This window comes from Hibiscus syriacus, unplaced genomic scaffold (assembly GCF_006381635.1).
Source record: "Hibiscus syriacus cultivar Baekdansim isolate YM2019G1 unplaced genomic scaffold, ASM638163v2 tig00111779_pilon, whole genome shotgun sequence".
NCBI lineage: Eukaryota > Viridiplantae > Streptophyta > Magnoliopsida > Malvales > Malvaceae > Hibiscus > Hibiscus syriacus.
In genome coordinates this window covers 2219963-2245237 of record NW_024063176.1, presented here as the reverse complement: position 1 = coordinate 2245237, position 25275 = coordinate 2219963, and the positions used below count along the sequence as shown (strand labels likewise).

At 35.4% G+C, this 25275-nt stretch overlaps 2 protein-coding genes across 2 annotated transcripts; both read left to right on the top strand.

Annotated features, from left to right (window-relative positions):
* Positions 1-24825, top strand: LOC120170412 (AP-2 complex subunit alpha-2-like). The gene is made up of 29 exons (XM_039178345.1): positions 1-321; positions 2061-2192; positions 2851-2976; positions 3100-4185; positions 4873-5694; positions 6438-6535; positions 6630-6837; positions 7109-7180; positions 7260-7352; positions 8050-8151; positions 8291-8388; positions 8736-8817; positions 8939-9027; positions 9181-9286; positions 9390-9455; positions 9573-9679; positions 9771-9875; positions 10016-10136; positions 10256-10444; positions 10943-11167; positions 11283-11363; positions 14099-14263; positions 14391-14474; positions 14509-14694; positions 14769-14840; positions 15076-15155; positions 15233-15513; positions 21422-21423; positions 24813-24825. The coding sequence occupies exons 1-27, from the start codon at positions 190-192 to the stop codon at positions 15369-15371; spliced, it is 4866 nt and encodes a 1621-aa protein (XP_039034276.1). The 5' UTR covers positions 1-189; the 3' UTR covers positions 15372-15513; positions 21422-21423; positions 24813-24825.
* Positions 21247-24050, top strand: LOC120170438 (glucomannan 4-beta-mannosyltransferase 2-like). The gene is made up of 8 exons (XM_039178366.1): positions 21247-21829; positions 21913-22165; positions 22619-22729; positions 22817-22953; positions 23066-23179; positions 23266-23465; positions 23550-23765; positions 23848-24050. Exons 1-8 carry the CDS (start codon positions 21359-21361, stop codon positions 23999-24001), a joined length of 1656 nt encoding a protein of 551 aa, XP_039034297.1. The 5' UTR covers positions 21247-21358; the 3' UTR covers positions 24002-24050.
* Positions 24826-25275: the final 450 nt, after the last annotated feature.

The following is a 25275-nucleotide window of genomic DNA, read 5'->3' as shown; positions in this document are numbered from 1 at the left end:
TTAATTTCCAAAATTCATATTTCCATTTTCATGTTAATTTTCAACAGCTCATTTTTGTCTCCATTGTAAATTTGTGATGCCTGGTCGATTTCGCCGTTGCACTTGAAAGGAAATACAAGAGAGAAAGATCTGGAAAATTGAGAGGCAGATCCCAAAGGAAGAAGAAGTGTATCTGATCAGTAAACCGGAATGTCAATGCACGGGATGAGAGGGCTCGCAATTTTCATTAGCGACATTCGGAATTGCCAGAACAAAGAGCTAGAACGCGTACGCGTCGATAAAGAGCTCGGCAACATCCGTATTCGATTCAAAAAGGAAAAGGTTAGGGTGTCCAAGCTATTTTTTCCTCTCTATTTAAATTCCGTGTTTGGAAATGATCGGACTTACTTTTAAGTTTTATGTACCTCTTCGTTATTTTTTTATTTCGTTCGAGAGAAAAACGTGAACTTAGTTAAGCTGTAAAGTCTATGCGTTTGTAAACGCTATAAGTGTTTCGATTTTGGTAGATTATTTACAGCAACCTATTGCAAATAAATTGCGTATATGTTTTTTAGGAAAAGGATGTCTCGTTGATTCATAACAGTAGTAGCAGCTGTTAGAGTGAGGATTTGCGATCTTCATAAGCACTTCCATTTTTCTGCTAACTAAACCTACGCGGTAACCGTATTTTGAAATATTTTATGTAGATTTGCAGTGAGGATTGGATCTCATATCTTAAGAATTCTAAATCTGTATAGTGTAATAGACAGTATTTTGCTAGTTAATCCTGAGGAACTCTTTACAATTTGAGCTCCTGTTAAGGACGTTACATGAAGTAGTGAACCTCTGGAACATTTCTACTGCATGACACTCTGTAGGCAGGGATGTCCTAGCAAACTCTAATCAGATAAGCATATTGCAATTATTAGAAGCATATATTATATATGGTTACAAGCAAATATATTTCATTTAATAAGTTTCCTCACTGCTTAATGAGGTCTTAGACTCATTGTGAAGAGTCAGTTCTCACCAGCTTGGCTGTGAAGGCCAGGAAGATATATATTCATGCAGAACCACGTTTAATGAGCCAAACAGTTGTCAAAATTTTAAAATTGCATCTGTTAGTGAGGATTTATCCTTCAAAGATGAGTTTCCATAAGTTGATGAACCTATCTACCAATCCCATGGCATACTGGAACTGAAAATTTTCTTTTTATAAATCTTTCCACTTGTGATAGTTAGAAGAGGTCCTTGCATTTGATTTTCTTTTATTTGATGTTAGAGCGTCTTTCTCTCCTCTCCATCTCCATCAACCTCCTCTTTTTGGCACTTTTTATGAAGTGCTTATCTGGGCTTTTTCCATTTGCATTTCCTTATTTTGTTCTATGTTGAGGGGAAAAACATTTGGTTCCCAACCTGATGAACATGTCCTTCCTCTCTTACTACTGTTGTTAGTTGAAAAGATTAACTTGTGCTTTAGTATGATTACTGCTAAATTTTACAGTATTTTGTATTTTTTTCCTTCCCAAGTTTTATATTGTCAAACCTTTGAAATTTTGCCTTGTTGAGAAATTTTCTTCCCTTAGTCTGAGTCATATCATCTTACTAGTTTGTCATGTTTGATTTGTAGAGGTTCATACAAATCAGATTCAAACCTCAATAAGAAACATAAATTGAATTTGCTTTTGTTTCACATTGAGTATTTTCTCCTGTTTCCTACATTCTAGAATGATATGTTATACATTCTTTTACGTGAATCTGCATATTTATTTATTAAGTGTTGTTGGGTGAATCTTGGTGGGGTCTCCATCTCCAAGAAAGTAACCTTGTTTTTACATGAAGTTTCTTTTCTTTTTTCCCCTGCTTTCGTAGTTAACTACTTAACTTATTATGGAGGAGTTTAGCTCATTCTTTCATGTGAAATTTAAATGTTAGAGCCTAAATTTTCCAAACACTGCTCATTCCCTCTAGGCCTCTAGAAACTTTTTCATGGAACAATTTAGTGCTTTGGTAATGATGTCTTTTTAGTTTCTTTCCAAGATGAGTGAGCAGTTTGTTATTGAAAGCTTATGTTCTGACAGGGATTGACACCATATGCTAAGAAGAAATATGTTTGGAAAATGCTTTACATTTACATGCTGGGTTATGACGTCGATTTCGGTCATATGGAAGCTGTTTCCTTGATATCTGCACCAAAGTATCCAGAAAAGCAGGTCAGATCCAGTTTTGTTATCTCTTTAATTTGATTAGTGTCATATCCACGAGACATTAAATGGAGAGAAACCTTTTGAACCTGTGCCCTGGAAGTGACATCCTTATTTAAGAGCTCGAAAGAACAGTAAATGAGAAAAGTTGTAAACCAAGGCCTAAAGTCTTTTTTATCATTTCATCCTTTCCCTTTGAGAAAGAAAGACGGAGAGAGGGCCAACAAAACTTGAATGTATAAACAAGATAACTTGTCGAAAGATCTCAGCTATGTTTCAGTAGTTAGAATCTGCACTACCATGAAAGCTTTATTCTTTATATTCATGTCAGTTATTGTTACATGTAACGAGTTTTCTGCAACAGTAAAGCTGGCAAGTGATTGGTTCTTTCTAAGCACTATAGATCGCCATAATTTAGTAGAATATTGATCCTTATGAGTATTTGAATGGGGCTCACAATATCAATTTAACCATGTATTTTGGAAGCCTGGATAATATATGGATACTCATGTAACCTTTTCAAATAATGTAGCTTATTGGGTTTGTTGTAATAATGATATATTATCATGCTCTAAATGGTTGATGTTCAAATCTGCATGTTAACATTTTCTCTACTAATTATTTTTCTCTATGGTTTTCTTAACTTTTGTTCTATAATCGGCTTCAGGTGGGATACATTGTGACATCATGTTTGCTCAATGAAAATCATGATTTTCTGAGACTAGCCATCAACACTGTACGCAATGATATAATTGGTCGAAATGAGACTTCTCAGTGCCTGGCATTAACCTTGGTAAGGATAAGAAAAACTTTTTGAGGTTCTAGACATCATTAATGTAATTAGAATAGGATAGAAGTGTTTGTAATTTATAACATCGAACACCAAACTTACATAATTGAGAGCTTTACAGAACAGGAAGTTTGGGAAGAAATTTCTTCATCAGCTAGTGATAAAGCCCCTGGACCAGATGGTTTTACTATGGGATTTTTCAAGAAGTATTGGCCTATGTTAAAGGAGCAGATTATGAAGTTTGTCTTTGATTTCTATACTGGAAGAAAATGGGACCATGGGGTTAATCATGCATTCATTTCCCTAATCCCTAAGAAACTGAATCCAGAAAGCTTAGAAGATAACATGCCAATTAGCCTTGTTGGCAGTTTATACAAGATCATTTCTAAAGTTCTATCCAAAAGATTGGTTTCTTGTATAAAAGATTTGGTTAGCCCGTATCAGTTCGCATTTATTCCTGGTAGGCAACTTCTTGACTGTGCATTCCTAGCTAATGAAGGTATAGATTATTGGAGGAAGCAAGGTAGGAAGGGGGTAGTCTTCAAAATTGATTTTCGAAGAGTCTATGATACGGTTGAATGGCCGATCCTTCTTAAAGTAATGAAAGCTATGGGTTTTGGGGAGAAATGGGTTTCTTGGATTGAATATTGTCTATCTTCTGCCTCAATTTCGGTTCTAGTAAATGGTTCTCCTACTGAGGAGTTCCCAATGACAAAAGGGTTAAGACAAGGCTGCAGTCTTTCCCCTCTGTTGTTTAATCTAATTGGTGAACTCCTACATCTAATGGTGATTAAAGCTTCTGATTTGGGACTTTTCCAGGGGTTTGATATTGGTAGATCAGCTAATCCTTTCCTTTTGACTCACCTACAATTCGCTGATGACTTGATTCTGTTTTGCCATGACTCTCTTACTAACATTCATAACTTCAAAAGAGTGCTAAGGATTTTCAGTTTAATGACAGGGTTACATTTAAACCTATCTAAGAGTAAATTGTTTGGTATAAATGTTGAAGATGCTACCTTAAATGAATGGGCGAATGATATTGGATGCTCAGTGGGTTGTTTTCCTATAGATTATCTTGGCTTACCTATAGGTGCAAAGAAAAACTCTGAAGTACTTTGGGAGCCGGTTTTACAGAATTTTAACAACAAATTAGCTGGTTGGAAGGCTTATTCATTGTTAATGGCGGGCAGATTACTGCTTATAAAATCGGTATTATCATCATTACCGATTTTTTCTTATCCATATTCAAATGCCGCTCAAAGTAAGGCAGAAAGTTAATACATTGATGGCTCACTTTCTTTGGGGGGAAAGCTCAAACAAAAATCGAATGCACTGGGTTAGTTGGCAGGCAGTTTGTAAACCTTTGGAAGATGGTGGCTTGGGAATTTTGAATTTGAATATTATAAATAGGGCTTTGTTGGGTAAATGGGTGTGGAAATTTGCAAATGAGAAAGATTCACTTTGGAAAGGATGATATGCAGCAAACACAATGCTAGTACTTTTCTCTGTCAATTAGTAACGTTGTTTCGACTCAAGATTCCTGGATTTGGAAAGGAATTGTGAACAATTATATGAAAGATGATGATATTGGAGGATGTTTGAGATCGAATACTAAAACTCAATTGGGAAGTGGCAAGTCGATTTCATTTTGGAATGATGTTTGGGTCAATGACCTACCCCTGAAGATTCAATTTCCCAGGATATTTGCATTATCAAACAATAAAGGGTAAGGTGGCAGATTTTGGTTGCTTTGATGTAATGGATGGGTGTGGAATGTTCAAACAAGAAGAAGCTTATGTGATTGAGAATTGGACCAATGGATCGAACTAATGGCAGCACTAAATTGGTTTAATTTATCTGATTCAATGGAGGATTTTCTTTCTTGGTCTGGGGAAGGAGGATGGTCTGTTCTTGGTGAAATCCTGCAGGGTAGCTCTATCAATTAGTCAAGGAGTTGGTTTTTCTTGGAAAAGATGGGTTTGGTCAGGGTTAGCTCCCCCTAGAGTAGAAACCTTCCTTTGGAAAATCATACATAAGAAATTGGCAGTCAGAAATGAGCTGAAGAAAAGGTGGGTTCCTATGGAAGACGCACTACGTCCACTATGTAAAATGAATGAAGAAACAATCCAACATCTTTTTTTCTCATGTTCAGTTGCAGGGGATATTTGGAACAGAATGTTGAAGATTTGGGGCATCTATACAGCTTTGCCTAATGATCCACATGTTTTGCTAAGTTCATGGTCTGATCTAAATAGAAAATCGAACATTTGGAAATTCATTCTGGGAGTAGTTCTTTGGTCTATTTGGAAAGCTAGGAATTCAGTAGTGTTTGATAATTCTAGCCTTGATATAACCTCTCTCTTTTTCCTAATAAGATTTAGGTTGGCTAGATGGTTTCTAGCAAAGTTTCCTAATATCCAAATACAAGTTGATTTGTTGGTAGGGGACTCCTCTTTAGCAGACAGGTTTGGTTACCAGAATACACACAGGAGTTCGAAACAAAGTTGGCAGCCTCCCCCTATAGACTTTTATAAATTTAATGTTGATGGGGCTGTCAAGTTTGATGGGATGGAGGGAGGAATTGGTGGTATTTTGAGAGATTGTAATAGCATCATCCTATCGACCTTCTCTGTTAGTATTGGTCCAGGCCCTCCTCTGTTGGCTAAACTAAAAGCTATTAAGAAAGGCCTAGACGTTTTTCTATCATCAGATTGGGCGGTAAAGGGAAGATTGATCTTAGAAAGTGACTGTAAATCTGCTGTAGACTGGATTCTGTTCCTAGTTTCTTCAGTTCACTTGTTGAGGATATTGTGTCCTTAGTTCAAGAGAGGGCGGTTATTATTCGATGGATTCCTAGGGGGATGTAATTGGGAAGCAGATAAATTAGCTAAGGGTGGGATTGGTTGATTGTAAGGATATTTTTATAGGGTGTTTTAAGATTATAGTTTTATTCTGATGGCCTAAATGTATTGGTATAATTTATTGTAATAGTTTCTCTATTCAATAAACTAAGGCACTCTTTTCCTCCTTTCGATAGTTACTCTTTCCAAGAGTTAACTATGAGGGAGGTTTTTAATGAGGCCTATTATTCCTATAAAAAAAAAGAATTTTCTTTTTCTCTTTTCTCAAGGGGAGTTCATTTTCACTTACCCAAATATTATTCATCACTTTATGATTTATATTGTAGCTCATTATTTGGATCTGCAACAGGTGGTTATATTACTATGATTTTGTTGTTAATCAAATGCCACCAAGGAACTCCGTTTTCTATTGCTTTGGCCTCGGATGTTGCGTTATAGTCTGTAAAGTTTTTAGTTATTGATGTTCTGGTTACACTTTTGTTACCTTTTGTTGGGCTGATTTTTTGGACGCCTAAGGATTTCCATATTGCTTTTGTTCAGGTTTTTGATATTGTTATTCTTTTATAAAATTATTTTACACTTGCTGAATCTATGTTTCAGCTGTCTAGCAGCTGCAGACCACTTGTACGGAAAAAAGCTGCATTATGTTTACTGCGATTGTTTAAGAAAAATCCAGATGTTGTCAATGTCGATGGCTGGTATGCTAGAATGTTAACAATTTTATCCCAATTGACTGTTTTTTGATATTAAGATGTGCTTCTGCTGAATTACTTTTCTTTCCCTATGTTTTAGGGCGGATCGGATGGCGCAGCTTTTAGATGAGCGTGATCTTGGTGTTTTGACAGCTTCTATGAGCCTTCTTGTTTCTTTGGTATCAAATAATCATGAAGCTTATTGGACTTGCCTTCCAAAGTGTGTCAAAATATTGGAACGCCTTGCAAAGAACCAAGATGTTCCACAGGAATATACTTATTATGGTATCCCATCTCCCTGGCTGCAGGTTTGCCCTACTTCATTTTTATAACTCCTATGAATTTGATGCTTATATCAGAAATAAGTCATGTGCCTGGTCTAATTTGTGTTTATAAGTTTGTTTCAATTGGATCTTGTTCCCTTGGATATGTTTGCACTTGGGTATATGGTAATTGTGTCCAATTCTTTCCCTTGTTTTTCCTATCTGTATGTTAGAGTTGATGACCTTGTTTATCAGTAATTGTCATTGACTCATATTTGGTAGATTTTAATTTGTTGTTATCGTTCTGTTATAATAGGTTAAGACAATGAGGGCTCTTCAGTATTTTCCTACCATTGAAGATCCAAATACGAGAAGAACATTATTTGAGGTTTAAACTTCCCTGTATAGTTTTTGTTTTTTGTTAAGGTTATTTTGATATTAATGGAACTTGAATTGGCTGATTTCAGGTCCTACAACGTATATTAATGGGAACAGATGTTGTGAAAAACGTTAACAAGAATAATGCATCACATGCTGTCCTATTTGAAGCCCTTGCCCTTGTGAGTTTACTTCTGAATTTTGGCTCTAGCATGTGATATTTATTATCAAAGACATTTTTTTGGCATTAAGTGGTTTTAGAAAGATCGAGTCTGTCAAGCTCAAATAGACATTAGTATGAAAATCTTGCTGAAACTCATCAAAATAGGTTTTTAGGTGGGTCTCTTGTCTTCTATCCCATGAAAAGACATAGTATGCGCCTTTTTAGCTTTCATCTGTTCTTTCCTGCCCTGGTGTAGATATGAAATAGAAGTATATGGATGATAACACCCTTACTCTGCACATGCACATGAGGAAAGAAAAGCATAGTGGTTTCGAGAGTAACTTATCTTATTTCTTGCCTCTTTATGACATATTTCTAGCTATTAGTTTACCCCTCTTCTGATTCCTCTATGCATGTAGATCATTTAAAGTATATAACTTAATACCCAACTCACTATTCTTCTTTACTAATCATGTTCAAGGACTTCTTTCTGAGTTGTGTTGTACATTTGCACTCCTTATTACAGGTCATGCATCTTGATGCTGAAAAGGAGATGTTGTCTCAGTGTGTTGCCCTTCTTGGGAACCTCTTCTGATTCCTCTATGCATGTAGATCATTTAAAGTATAAACTTAATACCCAACTCACTATCTTCTTTACTATCATGTTCAAGGACTTCTTTCTGAGTTGTGTTGTACATTTGCACTCCTTATTACAGGTCATGCATCTTGATGCTGAAAAGGAGATGTTGTCTCAGTGTGTTGCCCTTCTTGGGAAATTCATTGCTGTTCGCGAACCAAATATTAGATATCTTGGTTTGGTAAGTTATGGAAATATAACTACTTAGTTCTCCTTGAATGATCTTGCTAGCAGACAAGAGATTATGTTTGCATGTGCCAGATCGGGGTGGTTATATTTAACCTATGATTTACTTATAGATTTTAAATGCTTGGTTGCAGGAAAATATGTCTAGGATGCTAATAGTTGCCGATGTGCAAGAGATAATAAAAAGACATCAGGCACAAATTATCACATCGTTGAAAGATCCTGATATCAGGTTGGGTTTTTTATTTCGCAATTTTTTAAGTATTGATTGCACTTAAATTGTTATTGCTATGATTATCTTCTGTGAACTATTTGTATACAGGCTCAAATTTATGTAACTTGAGTTGGCGCCATCTAAGACATGCCAAGTGTTCCTTGCTTGAAAATCACCTTGTATAGTTCTCTTGTTATGAGTTACTCATCTGACCAGTTAAAATGACAAGTTACCCACTTGATTCAAGACTTAAACCTTCATCTGTACCTAAAGCCTTGAATTTCTAAACATGGAACTATATGTGCTCCGAATTGTATATTCATAAGATCCATTTTCTTTGACTAATGCCAGTGTGAATTTTCCAGTATCTGTAGGCGAGCTCTTGATTTGCTTTATGGTATGTGTGATGTAACAAATGCAAGGACATTGTTGAAGAATGTTGCAGGTGCTAAAGTCTTGAACATGGAAAAACTATTACTTTGATTCCTCAAATAATTTATTTACTATATAGCTACTCAAATGCTTAGGTATGAGATGAGAATGTTGCTGACTGTCATCTCTTTACCAGTATCTGAGCTCAGCTGATTTCAAAATGCGTGAGGAATTGTCACTCAAAGCTGCCATTCTTGCTGAGAAGTTTGCTCCTGATCTGTCATGGTAAGCATATTGGATGGAAGCAGGGTACTAACGCATATGCTTAATAATGAAGAATTTCTACCTCAGTGTTTTCTTCTCTTTTGTGTACAGTAGCTTCATCAAATGATTGGTTGTTATTCCGTACAAAATAACTAGTTTGCTTAAACATTCCAGGTATGTAGATGTGATTCTTCAGTTGATTGAAAAGGCAGGAGACTTCATTAGCGATGACATATGGTTCCGTGTTGTGCAGTTTGTTACTAACAACGATGACCTACAGGTGATCAAAAAGTCCAACACATTTAGTTGTGCTACATTATAACAGAAAGAAGATATTCTTCTTTTGGTGGTTTTCAGGCTGAAATGTTCATGTTTATGACCAGACTTATGCAGCTGCAAAGGCGAAAGAGTATCTTGACAAGCCCGCTGTACATGAAAAAATGGTTAAGGTTCGTATAATTTATAGTTCTTTGTTTCAGGATGAGTTTGCAGGAATGGAGACAGTATGGTACATATTATAGACAGAGATTTGTAAGTTTATTTCTGTATTTGTTTGTACCGAACAGCTCTGTGCTTATATTCTTGGAGAATACAGCCACCTTCTGGCTAGACGACCTGGGTGTAGTCCGAAAGAAATCTTTAGCATCATACATGAGAAGCTTCCTACAGTAAGGTAAGAGCCTTTTATCATTAATTCTCCATGTTTCATAAATACTTATTCTCTATTATTTGAGTGTCTTACTATAATGCATGTCACATTTCAGAACTACTACCATTCCTATTCTTCTATCAGCTTATGCTAAGATCTTAATGCACACTCAGCCGCCTGATCAAGTACTGCAGAATCAAATTTGGGCAATATTCACGAAGTGAGATTTAGTTTAGCATAATTTTCTCTCAAGTTGCTCAACATTTCATCTATAGTTTGTTTGAAATTTTAAAATTTTTGGTTTTATATTCATCAAACTAATGTGATTTGTTCAAAACACTTTTGTAACTGTTAACTTAGATATGAGAGCTGCATTGACGCGGAGATACAACAAAGAGCTGTTGAATATTTTGCATTGAGTCGGAAAGGTGATGCTCTAATGGATATTTTGGCTGAAATGCCTAAATTTCCTGAGCGTCAGGTTTGTGTAATTTGCAATATTTGTTTAGAAACTGCCCGCTCTAGTTTCAAGTTGCTGAGGTATATGCATATTCTTGATTCGGGTGATGACTAAACTATGCTCTTGTCCTCAATTTACAGTCTTCTTTGATAAAAAAGGCTGAAGATGCTGAGGGTGACACTGCAGAGCAAAGTGCCATCAAGTTGCGTGCTCAACAGCAACCATCAAATGCTTTAGTTGTAACTAAACACCCTGCTAATGGGGCACCACCACCAGTTTCTGTTGGCCAGCTTAGTGTGGTTAAAGCACCCACCATGGATAATACTGAGGTTAGTTCTTTTGCAATCCTAGTGGCTTCTTGTTTTCTAGGTTTCTGATATACTAGTTGCTATTGCCACACTCATTGAACATGTATATCTTTCTTCTCTTTATGGTTTTTTTACAAATCCATTTATACATTAAACATATGATTGCATATGTTGTTTGCAAATAACTGAAACATTTTTCCATAAACTTGTTTTGACATTCATATAATGATTACATTGAATTAGAATTCTTTTGGATTGGATAAATCTTATTAATCAAATATTTCAGTTAATGGGAGTCTTTTAATGGAAATATAACATTATTTATCAAATTGGATAAGTTTTGTTGATATAAATATTTGAAATGGTAATGTGGAAATACAATAATAAAAAAATTGTGTCCGTTTAAAAGTATTTCAGTCTGTTCTTTACATTATAGGTTATATATATATGTATACAGATTTGTGTAGCTATTATTGTTAGGTCTTATTATCAGTAATATACACTTCATTATCTTGGCAGGATCATAATTCAGTAGAGCAAGCTCCTCAGGATAATGTAAATATAAGCAAAGTAGATCCACAAGCGCCTTCGGCAAACCTCCTTAGTGATCTTCTGGGTCCACTGGCTATTGAGGGCCCTCCTGGTGCTGCTTTTCAGTATGAGCACAATGCAGCCCTTGGATGGGATAGTAGTCCAGATGCTTCAGCCATAGTACCTGTAGGAGAGGAGACAAATACAATTCAGGTACCACTTTCCAAACACAAGCTACATGTTTGGTCATTGTAAAATTACATGTGATTCTAAGTGGTTCTGTATTGTTATTAGTTTCATTAGCTGATTTTACTACTTGCATCTGCAGCCAATAGTAAATATCGATGAAAGATTTTGTGCTTTATGCTTGAAAGATAGCGGTATTCTATACGAAGATCCTTACATTCAGGTACAAACGTCTTACTTTTCATATTCCATATTTGTTATCTTTTATTTTCTATTATTTCCTGAGGTTAAACTCTAGGATACTAATTTGGTTTTTCAAGTGGTTTTATGACTCCGGGGTCGAATTGATGTGTCTTGGTAGGATAGATATATGCACTTTGACAAAAGTGTAGTGAGAGAAGTTCCCGCTTCTCTCTAGGGCCCAGGTGTTTTTAAATTTAAAAGTGTTGTCTCATTCGTCTGTTGCCCGCTGGCCGCTGCCGCCGCCCGCCGTCTGCCGCCGCCGTCAGCCGTCCGCCGCCACACTCTGACCACCGTTTGACGCCGCTTTTTCCTAGGATGGTCGTCTGCTCACGGTGAATACAGATCTGGACTTGCATTTGCGAAATACGCTGTCTTTAGTCGCAGATCTACACTCGTCCTCTGCAGATTTTCGAAGCCTCCAGCCGTCCGAGTTCGCCTCCGCCACTCAACCCAGCGCAGTGCCTAAACGTGACCTAATCCCGTCTTCTTGTGTCGAGCAGTGGTGTACAGCTGAGTATTCACCATGGAACCCCAACCCACGTCTCAACCCAGCCAACTTCGAGGGTTTGACTCAGCTGGTGCGGTGGCTGCTTCCTCCGTGAGGCCTCCTATTGTTCCTCCTTCATCGACTAGGAGTTCTCATCTCCCGCTTGAACCAGACTGCCGTGTTGCAGCTGGTGATTTCCCCTGGAGTCTGCCAAGGAATTAGAAGCGAAAGTGAAGGCTCTTAAAGCATTAGTGGCAGAGTTGAATAAGCGGGTTAATGATTTAAAATGAAGGAAATGCAGTTCCACGAGGCAGTCTTCTCAAGAAATCTGGATCCGCTGGTGCAGCCTCTTCATCTTACTCCGGTAAGGACAATCGTAAAATTGAGAATGAAAAGGAAAGGACAAGGTTACGGAAACCGCAAAGAAGTTTTTACCAGACGCTTGTTGGCCGGATTGAGACAGTTTGGTAACTTCTCTATTCCACCGAATGCTGCTAAGAACGATGTTTTGGCAGCCTTGGCACGTGAGCGGGTTGGATAGTTGAGTCCGACGGCACCACTTACAGACACTCTCCTTCAACCAAATCAACAAAATTCGGGATCATTTTCGGCGAGGTCGGGTGAAAGTCCACTATCATCCAGTCCTTTGAAGAAATGCTCACAAGAAGCGAAACATAGCAACGGAAAGCTGTCTTTTGTTCACGCAACACCAACGCTTCCAGTCGCTAATGTTGATCATGGTGGTGCCAAGGAGATCTATTCGAAAGGGTATTCCGATGCAAAATTTTCCGAAGTGGAGATTTTCGTACTGGGGTCAGAAAGGATTGTTACACGATTTTTTATCGAAACCTTCCAGAAGATCCATTGGAAGAAACTGGATCCATATTTGGCTCACATGGTCAAGTTATTGATGCCTTCTTCCCAAAAAAAGAAACTCGAATGGGGTTCGTTTTGGGTTTATTCGCTTTGCTACAATTGAGAAAAGCAAGGACATTTCTAAGAATGGTTATCATATTTACGGCACAACAAATTAGAGTCTCTTTGGCTAAACATAAACCCCGACAGTCTTACTGCGAAAGTCCTCGAAAGTTGTTCATAGTAAGTCGGGGCTGGAAGTTTTTCCGACGATTAAACACTGTGAAGTTGAGGGTGTTGTGGACGCAGATAAACTTCATGTGTTGTCTAACTGTCTTGTGGGGTGGTGCAAGAACTTTATCAAGATTGGTAATCTTGCTAACCAAATACAAGCCAAAGGACTAGCGGGTTTCACGCTTATGAGAGTTGAGGGTGTTGTGGACGCAGATAAACTCATGTGTTGTCTAACTGTCTTGTGGGGTGGTGCAAGAACTTTATCAAGATTGGTAATCTTGCTAACCAAATACAAGCCAAAGGACTAGCGGGTTTCACGCTTATGAGAGTGCTGGAAACGTAGTTCTAATGGTTTTTGAAGATTCTAATTCGTTGAGATGCGTGAAGGATGAAAAGTTAGAAACTCTTGCAGAATGGTTTCCAGAGTGGAAACTTGGTCTGAGAGCCTTGTGGTGGAGAGCGGCGCGTTTGGCTAGTTTGCGAAGGTATTCCTTGTCACGCTTGGAATTGGGATACTTTCAAAACATAGCTACTAAGTGGGGCAAGTAATAGCAATCGATAACAGTTGTGAGTTCCCTTCGTCTTTTGATCGGCTAAAATCAAATACTCACAAATGCTCAAGTGAGAATTAATGAGTTGTTGGAGTGAAGGTCGGGGATCTTTATTCAAAATCTGGTGCATGAAGTTGATCTTCCTTCAAACCTAATTCTTGGGTTCCTGAAGATTGCGATATTTCTTTAGAACTTGATCCTCCAATTGGGTTGTGATTTTCGGCTGCTGTATTCAGAGGCGTTTTAAGTTTGTGGTTGTAATTGTTGGTTTTTTGTTATGTTATCTTACATTTGAGGTGATTAGGGGCTTTTTGGTTGACGATGTAAGATTTCTAGGTGATATGGGTATTGGTGTTTATTCCCGCATGTGGGTTTGGTGTTACCTCATGTACTTAAAATTATATTTAATAAAATATGAGGCACTCATTTCTCCCTTCCTTGTTCTTCAACATACTTCTAAGTATGTGGAAGAATACGAAGGGAGTTTTTAATGAGACCTCCAACTTCTATAAAAAAAAAGTGGTTTTATGACTCCATTAGAAGCTTCGTAAAGCCTGATGCTGATTTTCTCACTAAAAATTACTTCAGATTGGCATCAAAGCAGACTGGCGAGCTCATCATGGACGTCTTGTTCTTTTCTTAGGAAACAAGAATACATCTCCTCTCATTTCAGTTCAGGCTTTGATATTGCCTCCTGCTCATTTGAAGATGGAGCTTTCATTAGTGCCTGACATCATACCTCCTCGAGCACAGGTGAAAAGACTCATTGTGTTTGTAACTAGTTACATGTTGATGCTTACTAATGAATTTTTGTCATCTCGTCCTTCAATTTCTTTTATATCATCATATTTATTCTGCTTCCTTTTCATGGTTTCTGTAGGTGCAATGCCCGCTTGAGGTTGTAAATCTTCAGCCAAGCAGGGATGTATCTGTTCTTGACTCCTTTTTTATCCCATACCTACGTGTATAATAATGTAACATGTGTAGTATATAATGAGTCTTGTTCTGTGCATTCTAGTTTATATCTTCATTTATACTCAAGTTTATTCTCTCCGCTTCGCTCGCTGTCTGATCTGCTGTCATTTTGCTCCAAATACGGGCAGGTTAGAGGTGTAAGACCAATGGCTCTTCCGGAAATGGCAAATCTACTCCACAGTTTTGGACTAATGATTTCTCAAGGGCTTGTAAGTCCTTGCTGTTGAGTAATATCTTCTGCCCATTTATATATGCATGATTCACTGTTCGATTTTCTGTCCAGGATCCAAATCCTAATAATCTAGTTGCCAGCACAATCTTCTGCTCGGAGAAAACACATGGCATGCTCTGCTTGGTAGGAAACATGTTCTGTTCAAGCTATATGTGGCTGTTTATTGTACTAAATTTGTTTCGAAATTACCCGCTTGTAAATCTTAGCTTGCCTTTATAACTGAATTTCATTTATAGAGAAACCGAGCCTTGTTGGTCTTACAACTTGCAGTTATGGAAATTATCCATGAGCTTGTAGTTCATTAGAATCTGTGGAATGTTGCTGCCTGCTTACAAGCCTTTTCTTCTGTAATATTCAGGTCAGAATTGAAACAGATCCTGCGGACAGAACTCAGTTGCGTATGACACTTGCTTCAGGCGATCCTACATTAACATTCGAGTATGTAGCTGCATTTTATCCAAAGAAGTTAATAGTTTGATTGGATTGTCAGAATTTTCTTACATTTTTACCTACAGGATGAAAGAATTCATCAAAGAACAACTGGTTAGCATTCCTACAGTTCCTCTGGCACTGCCAGCACCTCCTGCAGCTCCTCCGACCCCCCAAATACCATCAAGCGATCCCGCTGCACAACTTGCTGGTTTGCTATCATGAAAATAAAGAGGACCGAACTCGAAGATTTGTTGAATATACACTTTAACAAAACTTGATTTTAACAGCCGGCACACACCCACTTTCCCCTCTGAAGCGTATACAGTTAAATCCCAGTGCGAGGGCTGGCGGAAGCAAAGATCAGGTTAGCAAAGAAGGGCTGATCTAAATTTTGTGATTCTTCACGAGTATATTGCACCTTGGTGAGTTTTTTTCTCTGCCTCTTTTTAGTGTCTTGTGGGAGAGAGGTTTCTTGTTTTTCCTTTTTTTAAATTTTTTTCTGTTATCCGATTTCTTACCCTTTTTACCAGATCGGTTTATTTCGAACTATGTCGCAGTAGCATGTAAGATATGGAATGAAAAGTAGAATGGTTTGTAAACAATGTATTGGTTTTCTCAAATCCAAATATATCAAGATCTCTTGAATAAGATGTAGTGGTCAAATTTGGTAAAGTATTTGAACATTATCATGTGATGGATTCATGAGATTTTGTTGCCATCAACATCTCATTTTATGTATTGGCTTTGCTTTTTCATGATTGTTACATCTCGTATTCTTAAAAATATGTTAATATTGTCAATTTTTCCCGCTCAATAACATGTTGAAATGGGACAACAAATTTAAATGATGTTTTTTTTTTTAATTAATCATTAGTATCCGATCTATTGATCGACTAACTTAGATTGGGTATTATAGAGGCGAGGGTGACCTTCCCAACTCAGTTTGCTCTATTCAAGTCAGGATTCGAACCCTTACTTTGCTTAAGGAATCTAGTGTCTCATCTCACTAGACTAACTGGTTATAGGGATGGTAACGAGTCCGGTTGGGTCGGGTTTTTGGTCAACCCGACCCGACCCGACCCAAAAAAATATGTATGCTCCATCTAAATCCGACCTGAAAATATATGTTCTCTACCCAATTCAATTTTTTATAGTATAATAATAAATTTTTAAAAGAAATATATTATTATCCCTGGGACGTGTCGGATCGAAGTTTTTTCGTCCTCCATCCGAACCTGACCTGACATAAACTCAAATTTAAAAAAAAAATCCGACTCTATTTGATCGGGTTGGATTGAAACCATAGATTTTGGGTTAAATTAACCATCCTAACTGGTTGTCGGTAAACTAAATCATGTCTTAATACGATGATAAGAGCCGTTATTGGATTTGACATGCTTAAATGTTTAATATCTTTTATTTCTTTAATTACATTCTCTTTTTTACATTTATATTTATCAAACTCAATCTAATTATATTGAAAATTTATTTTTAAACCAATACCAAACATATTTATAACTCAATTTAACATTTAATTTAACACTATTTTTTAAAAAGATTTATCAAACAAAACTTAAATCATTCTTTGAGTATGTAATAAAAAACGCTAATTATGGCATAATTATGGCTTATAGAACCAAAAAGTGCGTTTACCAAATGTGGGACTAAGGCAGCATTTTACCACTAAATGATAAAGCCAATTAAAAAAATGTGGGGTTTTTATGTCTGATTTAGTTGGACTCTCAGACCACATTTGGTCTGATTGTATGTCTAAAGGTAACATATACATGTCACCAATTCACATTATAAGAGTTATTACTGATGAAGTTCTGTCGGCATAAATTCTATATGATTTCTTCCTAATTGATTACCACATTTTCTGGTATACCAAGCGAAAGCAAGGCAAACTAATTTATTTTTATAGAATATACTATTTATTAAACAATTAATTTAGATAAAATATAATAAAATTAATATTGCATAGTCGTTTATTTCAATCTAATTTATTTCATTCATAAGATCAGAATTTGAACTCAAAATAAAAATATTGTTTAAGAGATCTAATGTATTATCCCGCGAAACTAAATGATAATTTATTAGGGAAATACTTAATTTATATTTTGTACATTTTTAAAAAAAATTAAAAAATAAAATAAAAACAGTAAAAGAATGTCCATATTTGCTAAAACTATGCAATTTGGGGGGAAGAAAAAATAATATGAAAATAATATATAATATTTAAATTAATCAGATTCTTTTTTATTTGTAAATTAGAGGTTATTGAGTATTTAAATATATTTGATTTACCATTCAAAAGATGTGTTATAAACCACCTACAAAATATAAAACTCTTTTAGTTTTACACAAATTTACAATCGTTGGATGAGTAAAAATAGATGACTGAGATTAACTCATTATTTTTTTTACAATTAATATCTTCTCATTTCCTATTGTTAATCTCAATCATCTATTTTCACTTATCCAACGATCCTAAATCTGTGTAAAATTAAAAGAGTTTTACATTGTGTAATAAGATCATATCTCTTTCAAATATATATATATATTTGATCTCATATCTTTTATATAACGTATTAATGATAATGTCAATTTAATTAAATACTCCCTTTGTCCCATAAATTTTAAGCTTTGACTATGATTATTTTAAATAATTAAATTTTATAAAATCTATATTTAAAAACTACTTGATTTAAAGTTTTAAAAATATAATTTTTTATATTTTTATTAATAATATTTTTAAATAATAATGAGTCAAAATTAAAAAAATTAACAATAAACATATTTAATGGGATAGAGAAAGTATAATTGAATATTATCCCTCATGTTTATGATAAATAAGAAAATAAAAGTGGTGAATTCCCTTAGAGAAAGGAACGTGAGCCAAACCATTTTCATGAAATATGTTGGTGAGAGGAGACAAAAAGTAAGGCTCACACCGCTCTAGGCTCAACACGCCACCCTTGCCAAACCATTTTCATGAAATATGTTGGTGAGAGGAGACAAAAAGTAAGGCTCACACCGCTCTAGGCTCAACACGCCACCCTTCCATAATCTCCCATCCCATTATTGTAATTATATGAATAATATAAAACTTACTAACTATTCATAAAAATAATATTTCATAGGCTAAACTACCTATTTAATCATCTATTTATTTTTATTTCTATTTTAGTCACTTTATTATTATTATTTTAAAACTATATATAATATTATGTTTGGTTTTTATTTTGGTCATCATACTAAATAATTTACGACGATACTAACGTAACATAGTGTGATAATTCTTTTATAATTTTCATATCTTTTTTCTCTTTTATCGTCAATATTTTTAGTTAATTTATTTTATAAAACTAATATAGTACTACTTAAATATTTATTTTGGTGAAATATCTTTTTTCTCTTTTATCGTCAATATTTTTAGTTAATTTATTTTATAAAACTAATATAGTACTACTTAAATATTTATTTTGGTGAAATAATCATAATATTTATTTTTGAAGTATTTTTTCATTGTATTACATAAGCGGTGACTCACCTAATTGGTCGAATAAAGTCGATTGAAAATTCTGATGGTGAAAAAGAAAAGTGATGTAAAAATTAAAAATTTAAAAAAACGCCACATCTTATTATTTCAACAACTCAACATCATCGTTTTCTTTATCTAGGAGTTATTAAAACAAAAATAAATCATAATCTTAGATATAATTTAAAAAATAATAATAGTTGGGTGATAAAAAATGTGAAAATATCTGAATGACTAGATAGAAATTTACCCTATTTTATATTATATGATATGTAAGTATATTAATATCATAATAATATCTAAGCATATTAATATCAAACTCAAATGACATTAATTTGATTGTCTTGTAAATTTGTTCTTGTTTTATATCTAAGATTAAATATTGATAGGAATTTACAATCACTAAAGATAAGTCACGATTAAATTATAGTAGGCCAATTTGTCTATGAATCATCATTTTTATATGTATTTTTATATTAATGTTAATGTTGTTTATCATTTGTCGTCGAAAAGAATATTTATCTGTTTTTATCATTTATTTGAGTTATTTGGTTGAATTTTTAAATCTTGTATGATATTTTCTTATTCTTAGGTATAAGTTTTTACACTTTAATGTTTTTTTAATATCTAACCTATATAATTAATTTACTCTTATTTTTTAAATTCTTTTTATAATTTTGGTAAATATTTTTATTTAATAAAATTAATGGTTACTATTATACCTAACAAATTTGACCCGTACCGATTACTCGAATTGACTTACTCGATCTGATATTTGATATAGACGTGAACAAGATTACCCAAAATTAATTCGAAACTCGAAAATAACCCGATCGAACCGAAATCAACCTAAATTTTAGTTGGACCGAAAACAATTCGAATTGAAATTAACCCGAACCGAAAGCAACCAAATTTAGTTTATCCACATCCGATCCGAACCAAAATTCGACACGATTTTAACCAGATAATTGAGTCTAAATGAATGAATAATTTATTTATTATTATCTATTTTTAGCATTGATAAACATTAAAACGATGTATGTTTTATTCTCGTTTTATATAATATTACTAGTTAACCATTGCTTATAGTAATAGTTTAATAGTTCAATATAATATTTACTGAGTTAAAAGATTATCTTTATATCTGATGAAATAACTTCTAACTCTGAATTTGAATTGAAAATCTAATGGTCCGAATTGAAAATCTAATGGTTGACCCGAATCGATACGATATTGACCCAAGTCGAAGCCAACTGGTTTAATTTTGACCTAACCCGAATTGAATTTTCATACACTCTAACTAAACTCGAACCAAATCCGATCCGATCCAAACCGAACCTAAACTAAAGTAGTCTAGATTTAAAATGACCCTATCCGAACCCGATCCGAATGATCCGATTGCCGCATATACTTACTATTAATTAGAAAAAGTGTTTTTAGTAATAAAAGTGAGCTCTGGAGTTGAGACTAAACTGCACCAACTCCTATTTTAACACCGTTATGCATGCAAATTAACAGGGTTGCTAATTAACGCAATAAAAAAAAGTGATGAAAACGACAAGAAGTATTAGGTTTGCAACACTTGACCTGATCGAGTGCCATAATTGTTTGATTGTATGAAAATACAAACATGCTTGGAAGAAAACGAAATCATTTTGTACATTACAAACCACTCTTGCTTAACCAATCAAACAAGATTAGTCCCCTGTTCTATTTTTTTTTTGTAATAATTGGTTAAATTGCTTATGATATTGGTGTGATGGATGATAATATATTTGTTTTAAGATCTGAAAGTAGATGTAATGAATTATAAGAATTCAAGAGATTTAAGACATTAGTAAAGGGCTGGGCAATGAATTCGTTTACGGCACCTCAATCAACATCCGTGGTTAAAGGAGAATATTACTCTTTTAAGAGATTTTAAGTGAGAACAATTACGTCTGTACGATATATGCATTGTTGGGTTCAAACAGTTGTATCTATAAATTATATAGATTAATGATGATATTAATATTTTTCATTAATTCTATATAATTTTGATTGATATAATAATAAATTTAATTTTCAACATTTATAGATTAAGTCAATTTGATTTTAATTCTCAAAATTTAATTAACTTAACCCTCAATATTTATAGATTATACCTCAATTTATAGAACCCAAAACTTCTACGAAAAACAACTCTCTCTTACCACTAAGGTTGTTCAATGAGTTCATTTATTGCTCACTTTTGAACATGATATATACTAAATTACACCATTTTTTTAGATACTTAAATTGCATTTTGCCCTATTTCTTTATCAATGCCTATGGATACTTAATTGAGAATTGTGAAAAACTTGTCCCTGAAAGGAAATTATACCCAATTCGATTCTGAAACATAATTGAGAATCTTGGGAGTAGTAAGAATTCACATATCATAATTGCAGCAGTTAATGTTATGAGATTTCATGGTAACCAAATCAATAGGAGAGAGAGAATTAATTGAAGTCCAAATAGGACCAAAATCCGAGTATAAAAACACCCCCACTTCTCTCTCCCTGTTATCTTCTGCCTCACATTATTCTCCATTAATTTTCTCAAAGTTTTCATCTCAATTTACATATGAAACAAAACCCAGATTTCCCTTCACATTGTTAAGAAGAAACAGTGGGAAAGATTCTTTTTTATGCCCTTTTCCCCTCTCTCTTTTGTGAAACAGAAAGCAGAGATGGCTCAAATCTCACCCAAGCTGTTAATTCCAGAGTCATTTCAAGTGTCTCGAGACGACATAATGGGGCAATTCAGTTTAATATGGGAACTCATCAAAACGCCATTGATAGTCCCATTACTGAACCTCTGCGTCTACGTTTGTCTAGCTATGTCGCTCATGCTCTTCATGGAGCGTGTTTACATGGGTATCGTCATCATCCTCGTCAAGCTCTTCTGGAAAAAACCAGAGGAACGTTACAGATACGAGCCCATCCAAGACGACGAGGAACTCGGCAGCTCGAATTTCCCCGTCGTCTTGGTCCAAATCCCAATGTTCAATGAAAAAGAGGTTTACAAAATCTCGATTGGAGCTGCCTGTGGACTTTCATGGCCGGCGGATCGTCTCGTCATACAAGTGCTCGATGATTCGACTGACCCTGCAATCAAGGTAAAAAAACAAACAAACTAGTCTCCATCACCATTGTTTTTAGATTCGAAATGCATTGGACAAAGCTGGATTCTTAAAAACAGATGCTGGTGGAGCAAGAATGTCAAAGATGGGCGAGCAAAGGGATAAACGTGACATATCAAATAAGGGAGAACAGGACAGGTTACAAAGCGGGAGCATTGAAAGAAGGGTTGAAGAGGAGCTACGTGAAACACTGTGAGTATGTGGCCATTATCGATGCTGATTTCAGACCGGACCCTGATTTTCTCCGACGGAGCATACCGTTTTTGGTCCATAACCCCGACGTTGCTCTCGTTCAAGCTCGTTGGAGATTTGGTACACACCCTGAAATCTTGTCATCGTTTAATTACAGTTCTTTTGTTATTACATTTGAGTGTCGGTGGTCGTAATTCGTAAAAACATTTTTTATTTTTGTTTATAATTGGTCTTAAGATTTTGGGTTTTCCAGTTTCTGTCGGCTGAGTGGTGGGTCGAGCTCGAGGGAAAGAAAATGCACCAATCACGGGTTGGGACCCACTGCACTCTTGATCAGCCTTTCATCACAGTTTATAGAATCTACTTGCATTCATGTTGGATTTAGATTGAATTTAGAGTCAAATTAAATCAAATTCTTAACCTAAGTTTAAATTAAAATCGAGGAACAAATTTATCAATCTTCATAAGTATAGAGATAAAATTTAATGACAATTTGTGTATTTTATCCTAAAATTTGATTTGTTTGGAGTTAATTAGACATTCCAATTATTGAAAAAGTTGTGGTGTTTGTAGTGAACGCTGATGAATGCTTGTTGACAAGAATGCAAGAGATGTCATTGGATTACCATTTCACAGTGGAACAAGAAGTTGGATCAGCCACTCATGCCTTCTTCGGTTTTAACGGTAAACGACTCCGTTGCATTATATTCGATTAAATCTCGGATAATCTTTCTTTTTTCGATACATTATGTGAACGCATTATTAATGCAGGAACTGCTGGTATATGGAGAATTGCCGCCATTAACGAAGCAGGTGGATGGAAGGATAGAACCACAGTCGAGGACATGGACCTCGCCGTTCGAGCTAGTCTTCGAGGATGGAAATTTGTCTACCTCGGTGATCTTCAGGTATGATTTGATCTTCATTTCCTATGCGAACTTACTAATAAGGATATGACTCTCCAAGAACCCTAGAACATGTCCAACTTACGGTTCCATATGTTTGAGAAACTTTGTTTAGGTAAAAAGTGAACTTCCGAGTACTTTCAAGGCCTTCCGTTTCCAGCAACATAGATGGTCCTGTGGTCCTGCAAATCTGTTCAGGAAAATGGTGTGGGAGATCATTCAAAACAAGGTTAAATTTTGCTGTAAATTTATTTACCCCTTTTTTTCACTTTTACATGTGTGAAATTGATTTATTTGTAACATTATCTGTTGCAGAAAGTGAAATTCTGGAAGAAAGTATATGTCATTTACAGTTTCTTCTTCGTCCGGAAGATCATTGCTCATATGGTCACCTTTTCCTTCTACTGCGTTGTCCTTCCCCTTACGATTCTGGTTCCCGAAGTTAAAGTTCCGATATGGGGTGCCGTTTATATTCCTTCGGTGATCACAGTCCTAAACTCCGTAGGAACTCCGAGGTTCGGCAGTCATATACATTGCTCGATTTTTTTGTCGAAATACTCGTATCTAACATATAATCGAACATGACTGGACATTTGCAGATCTATCCACTTACTGTTTTACTGGATTCTGTTTGAGAACGTGATGTCGTTGCACCGGACAAAAGCAACGTTGATCGGTCTGTTGGAGGCAGGCAGAGCCAATGAGTGGGTCGTCACCGAAAAACTCGGAGATGCAGTCAAGAAAGCTGCAGAGGCTGCTAAGAGCAAGACTAATGCTAAAGCTCACAGAAGATTTAGATTCAAATTTACTGATAGGTAATGAACTAAGTTCGATACGTATACGATCCGTCGAACATATTCGTGTCCGATATTCACATATTATTTGTTGCATGAACAGATTGAATACATTGGAGTTGGGATTTGCAGCATTCCTTTTCCTATGCGGGTGCTATGATTTCGTCCACGGGAAGAACAACTACTTCGTGTACCTATTCCTCCAAACGATTACCTTCTTCATTACAGGAATTGGTTATGTCGGCACCATCATTTAATGAAAAATCTGCTCCAATCAATCATTTTGTCAGCCTTTGTTGTCGGTGTATTGTTACTGTTTTTTTATTTTCTTTAATCGGCTGCCAAACAAGCAAAATAGAGCTCTGTCAGCAACCTGTATGATCACTTATTGTGAGCTCATTCAAACTGCAAAAAGGGAGAACATGTCATTCAATACAATTCAAGTACAAAGAAAAGCTGTCGAATAATATAAAGATAAAACGATTAATAATTGGCCTAGTAAGACAAAGGATAGGTGGCCTAAATCGAGAGTGGATTTTTTCCAAATTCGAATTTTAAAAAATATATCATATTTCGAATATAAGATATTATTACAAATATCGAGAATTTGAATTCGTAATAAATCTTATATATCTTATGAGTAATTGTATGTGAACATATACGAATCGGAACAAAAAACAATACCTTTTTGGATACATGTAAATGTGTGAGTTGGCAATTCATGTTCTCAACTTGCTGTCTTGTGTTTTGGCTTCTGGGAACGATGGATCAATTTGTTAACATTGACATATGGGGATATTTTGAGCACAGCCCATAATTTGGGATGGCACATGGGGTCACTGCTCACGCTCTTCATTGTAATATTAGGAAGCATCTATTATGTACTGGATAATGACTCTTTAAGGGAAAATCTAGAAAAATGTTAACCAATAGCTTACATTATCTTTCACCATTTTCCATAATAAATCAATTGACAACGCATACACAACATGCAGGTTGTAGATGTAACTGCTCGAACTTAGAACCTTTAGGATCCGTTTGGATCAAGGAATTTAGAATTCCTGGTAGGCATATTCTTTTCCTGGTAGAGGATACCCATGTTTGGTTGGGTAAAATTTCCAAGTGGGGGAAATATTTATTTACCAACAGTAAATATTGTGTGTGTATTCACGGGAATGTTATTCCCACGTAGATGTTAGGTATTCTTTTATTCCTGTGTTAAGGGCTAAAATACCCTCTTTTCCCCGTTTGTCTCTGCGTATCTTCTTCTCCCCTTGCCTCTACGAAAAATTCATCGGTTATCCTGGTAAGATTTCTTCTCCTCTCCTTTTCTTCTCTTCTCCCTTTCTTTACAATTTTTGACTTGTTTAAATTTTCCAGAAACCTGGTAACATTTCCATTGCTTGTCTCTTTTCATTAATGTCAAGTTTCATTTTTCTTAGAAGATTGGGGTTAGTTCCCTTAACAACGGGGGTAACAAGCATAGGTTGACGTATCTTATCTTATTTAGCATATAGAAGACTGAAATGGA

Coding starts and splice junctions, on each gene's coding strand:
- LOC120170412 (XM_039178345.1), top strand. CDS start 190: ATGTCAATGCACGGGATGAGAGGGCTCGCAATTTTCATTAGCGACATT. Junction 8,389..8,735: donor TTGAAAGATCCTGATATCAG/GTTGGGTTTTTT, acceptor TGAATTTTCCAG/TATCTGTAGGCGAGCTCTTG. Junction 9,876..10,015: donor ATTTGGGCAATATTCACGAA/GTGAGATTTAGT, acceptor CTGTTAACTTAG/ATATGAGAGCTGCATTGACG.
- LOC120170438 (XM_039178366.1), top strand. CDS start 21,359: ATGCCCTTTTCCCCTCTCTCTTTTGTGAAACAGAAAGCAGAGATGGCT. Junction 21,830..21,912: donor CGACTGACCCTGCAATCAAG/GTAAAAAAACAA, acceptor TCTTAAAAACAG/ATGCTGGTGGAGCAAGAATG. Junction 23,466..23,549: donor AACTCCGTAGGAACTCCGAG/GTTCGGCAGTCA, acceptor GGACATTTGCAG/ATCTATCCACTTACTGTTTT.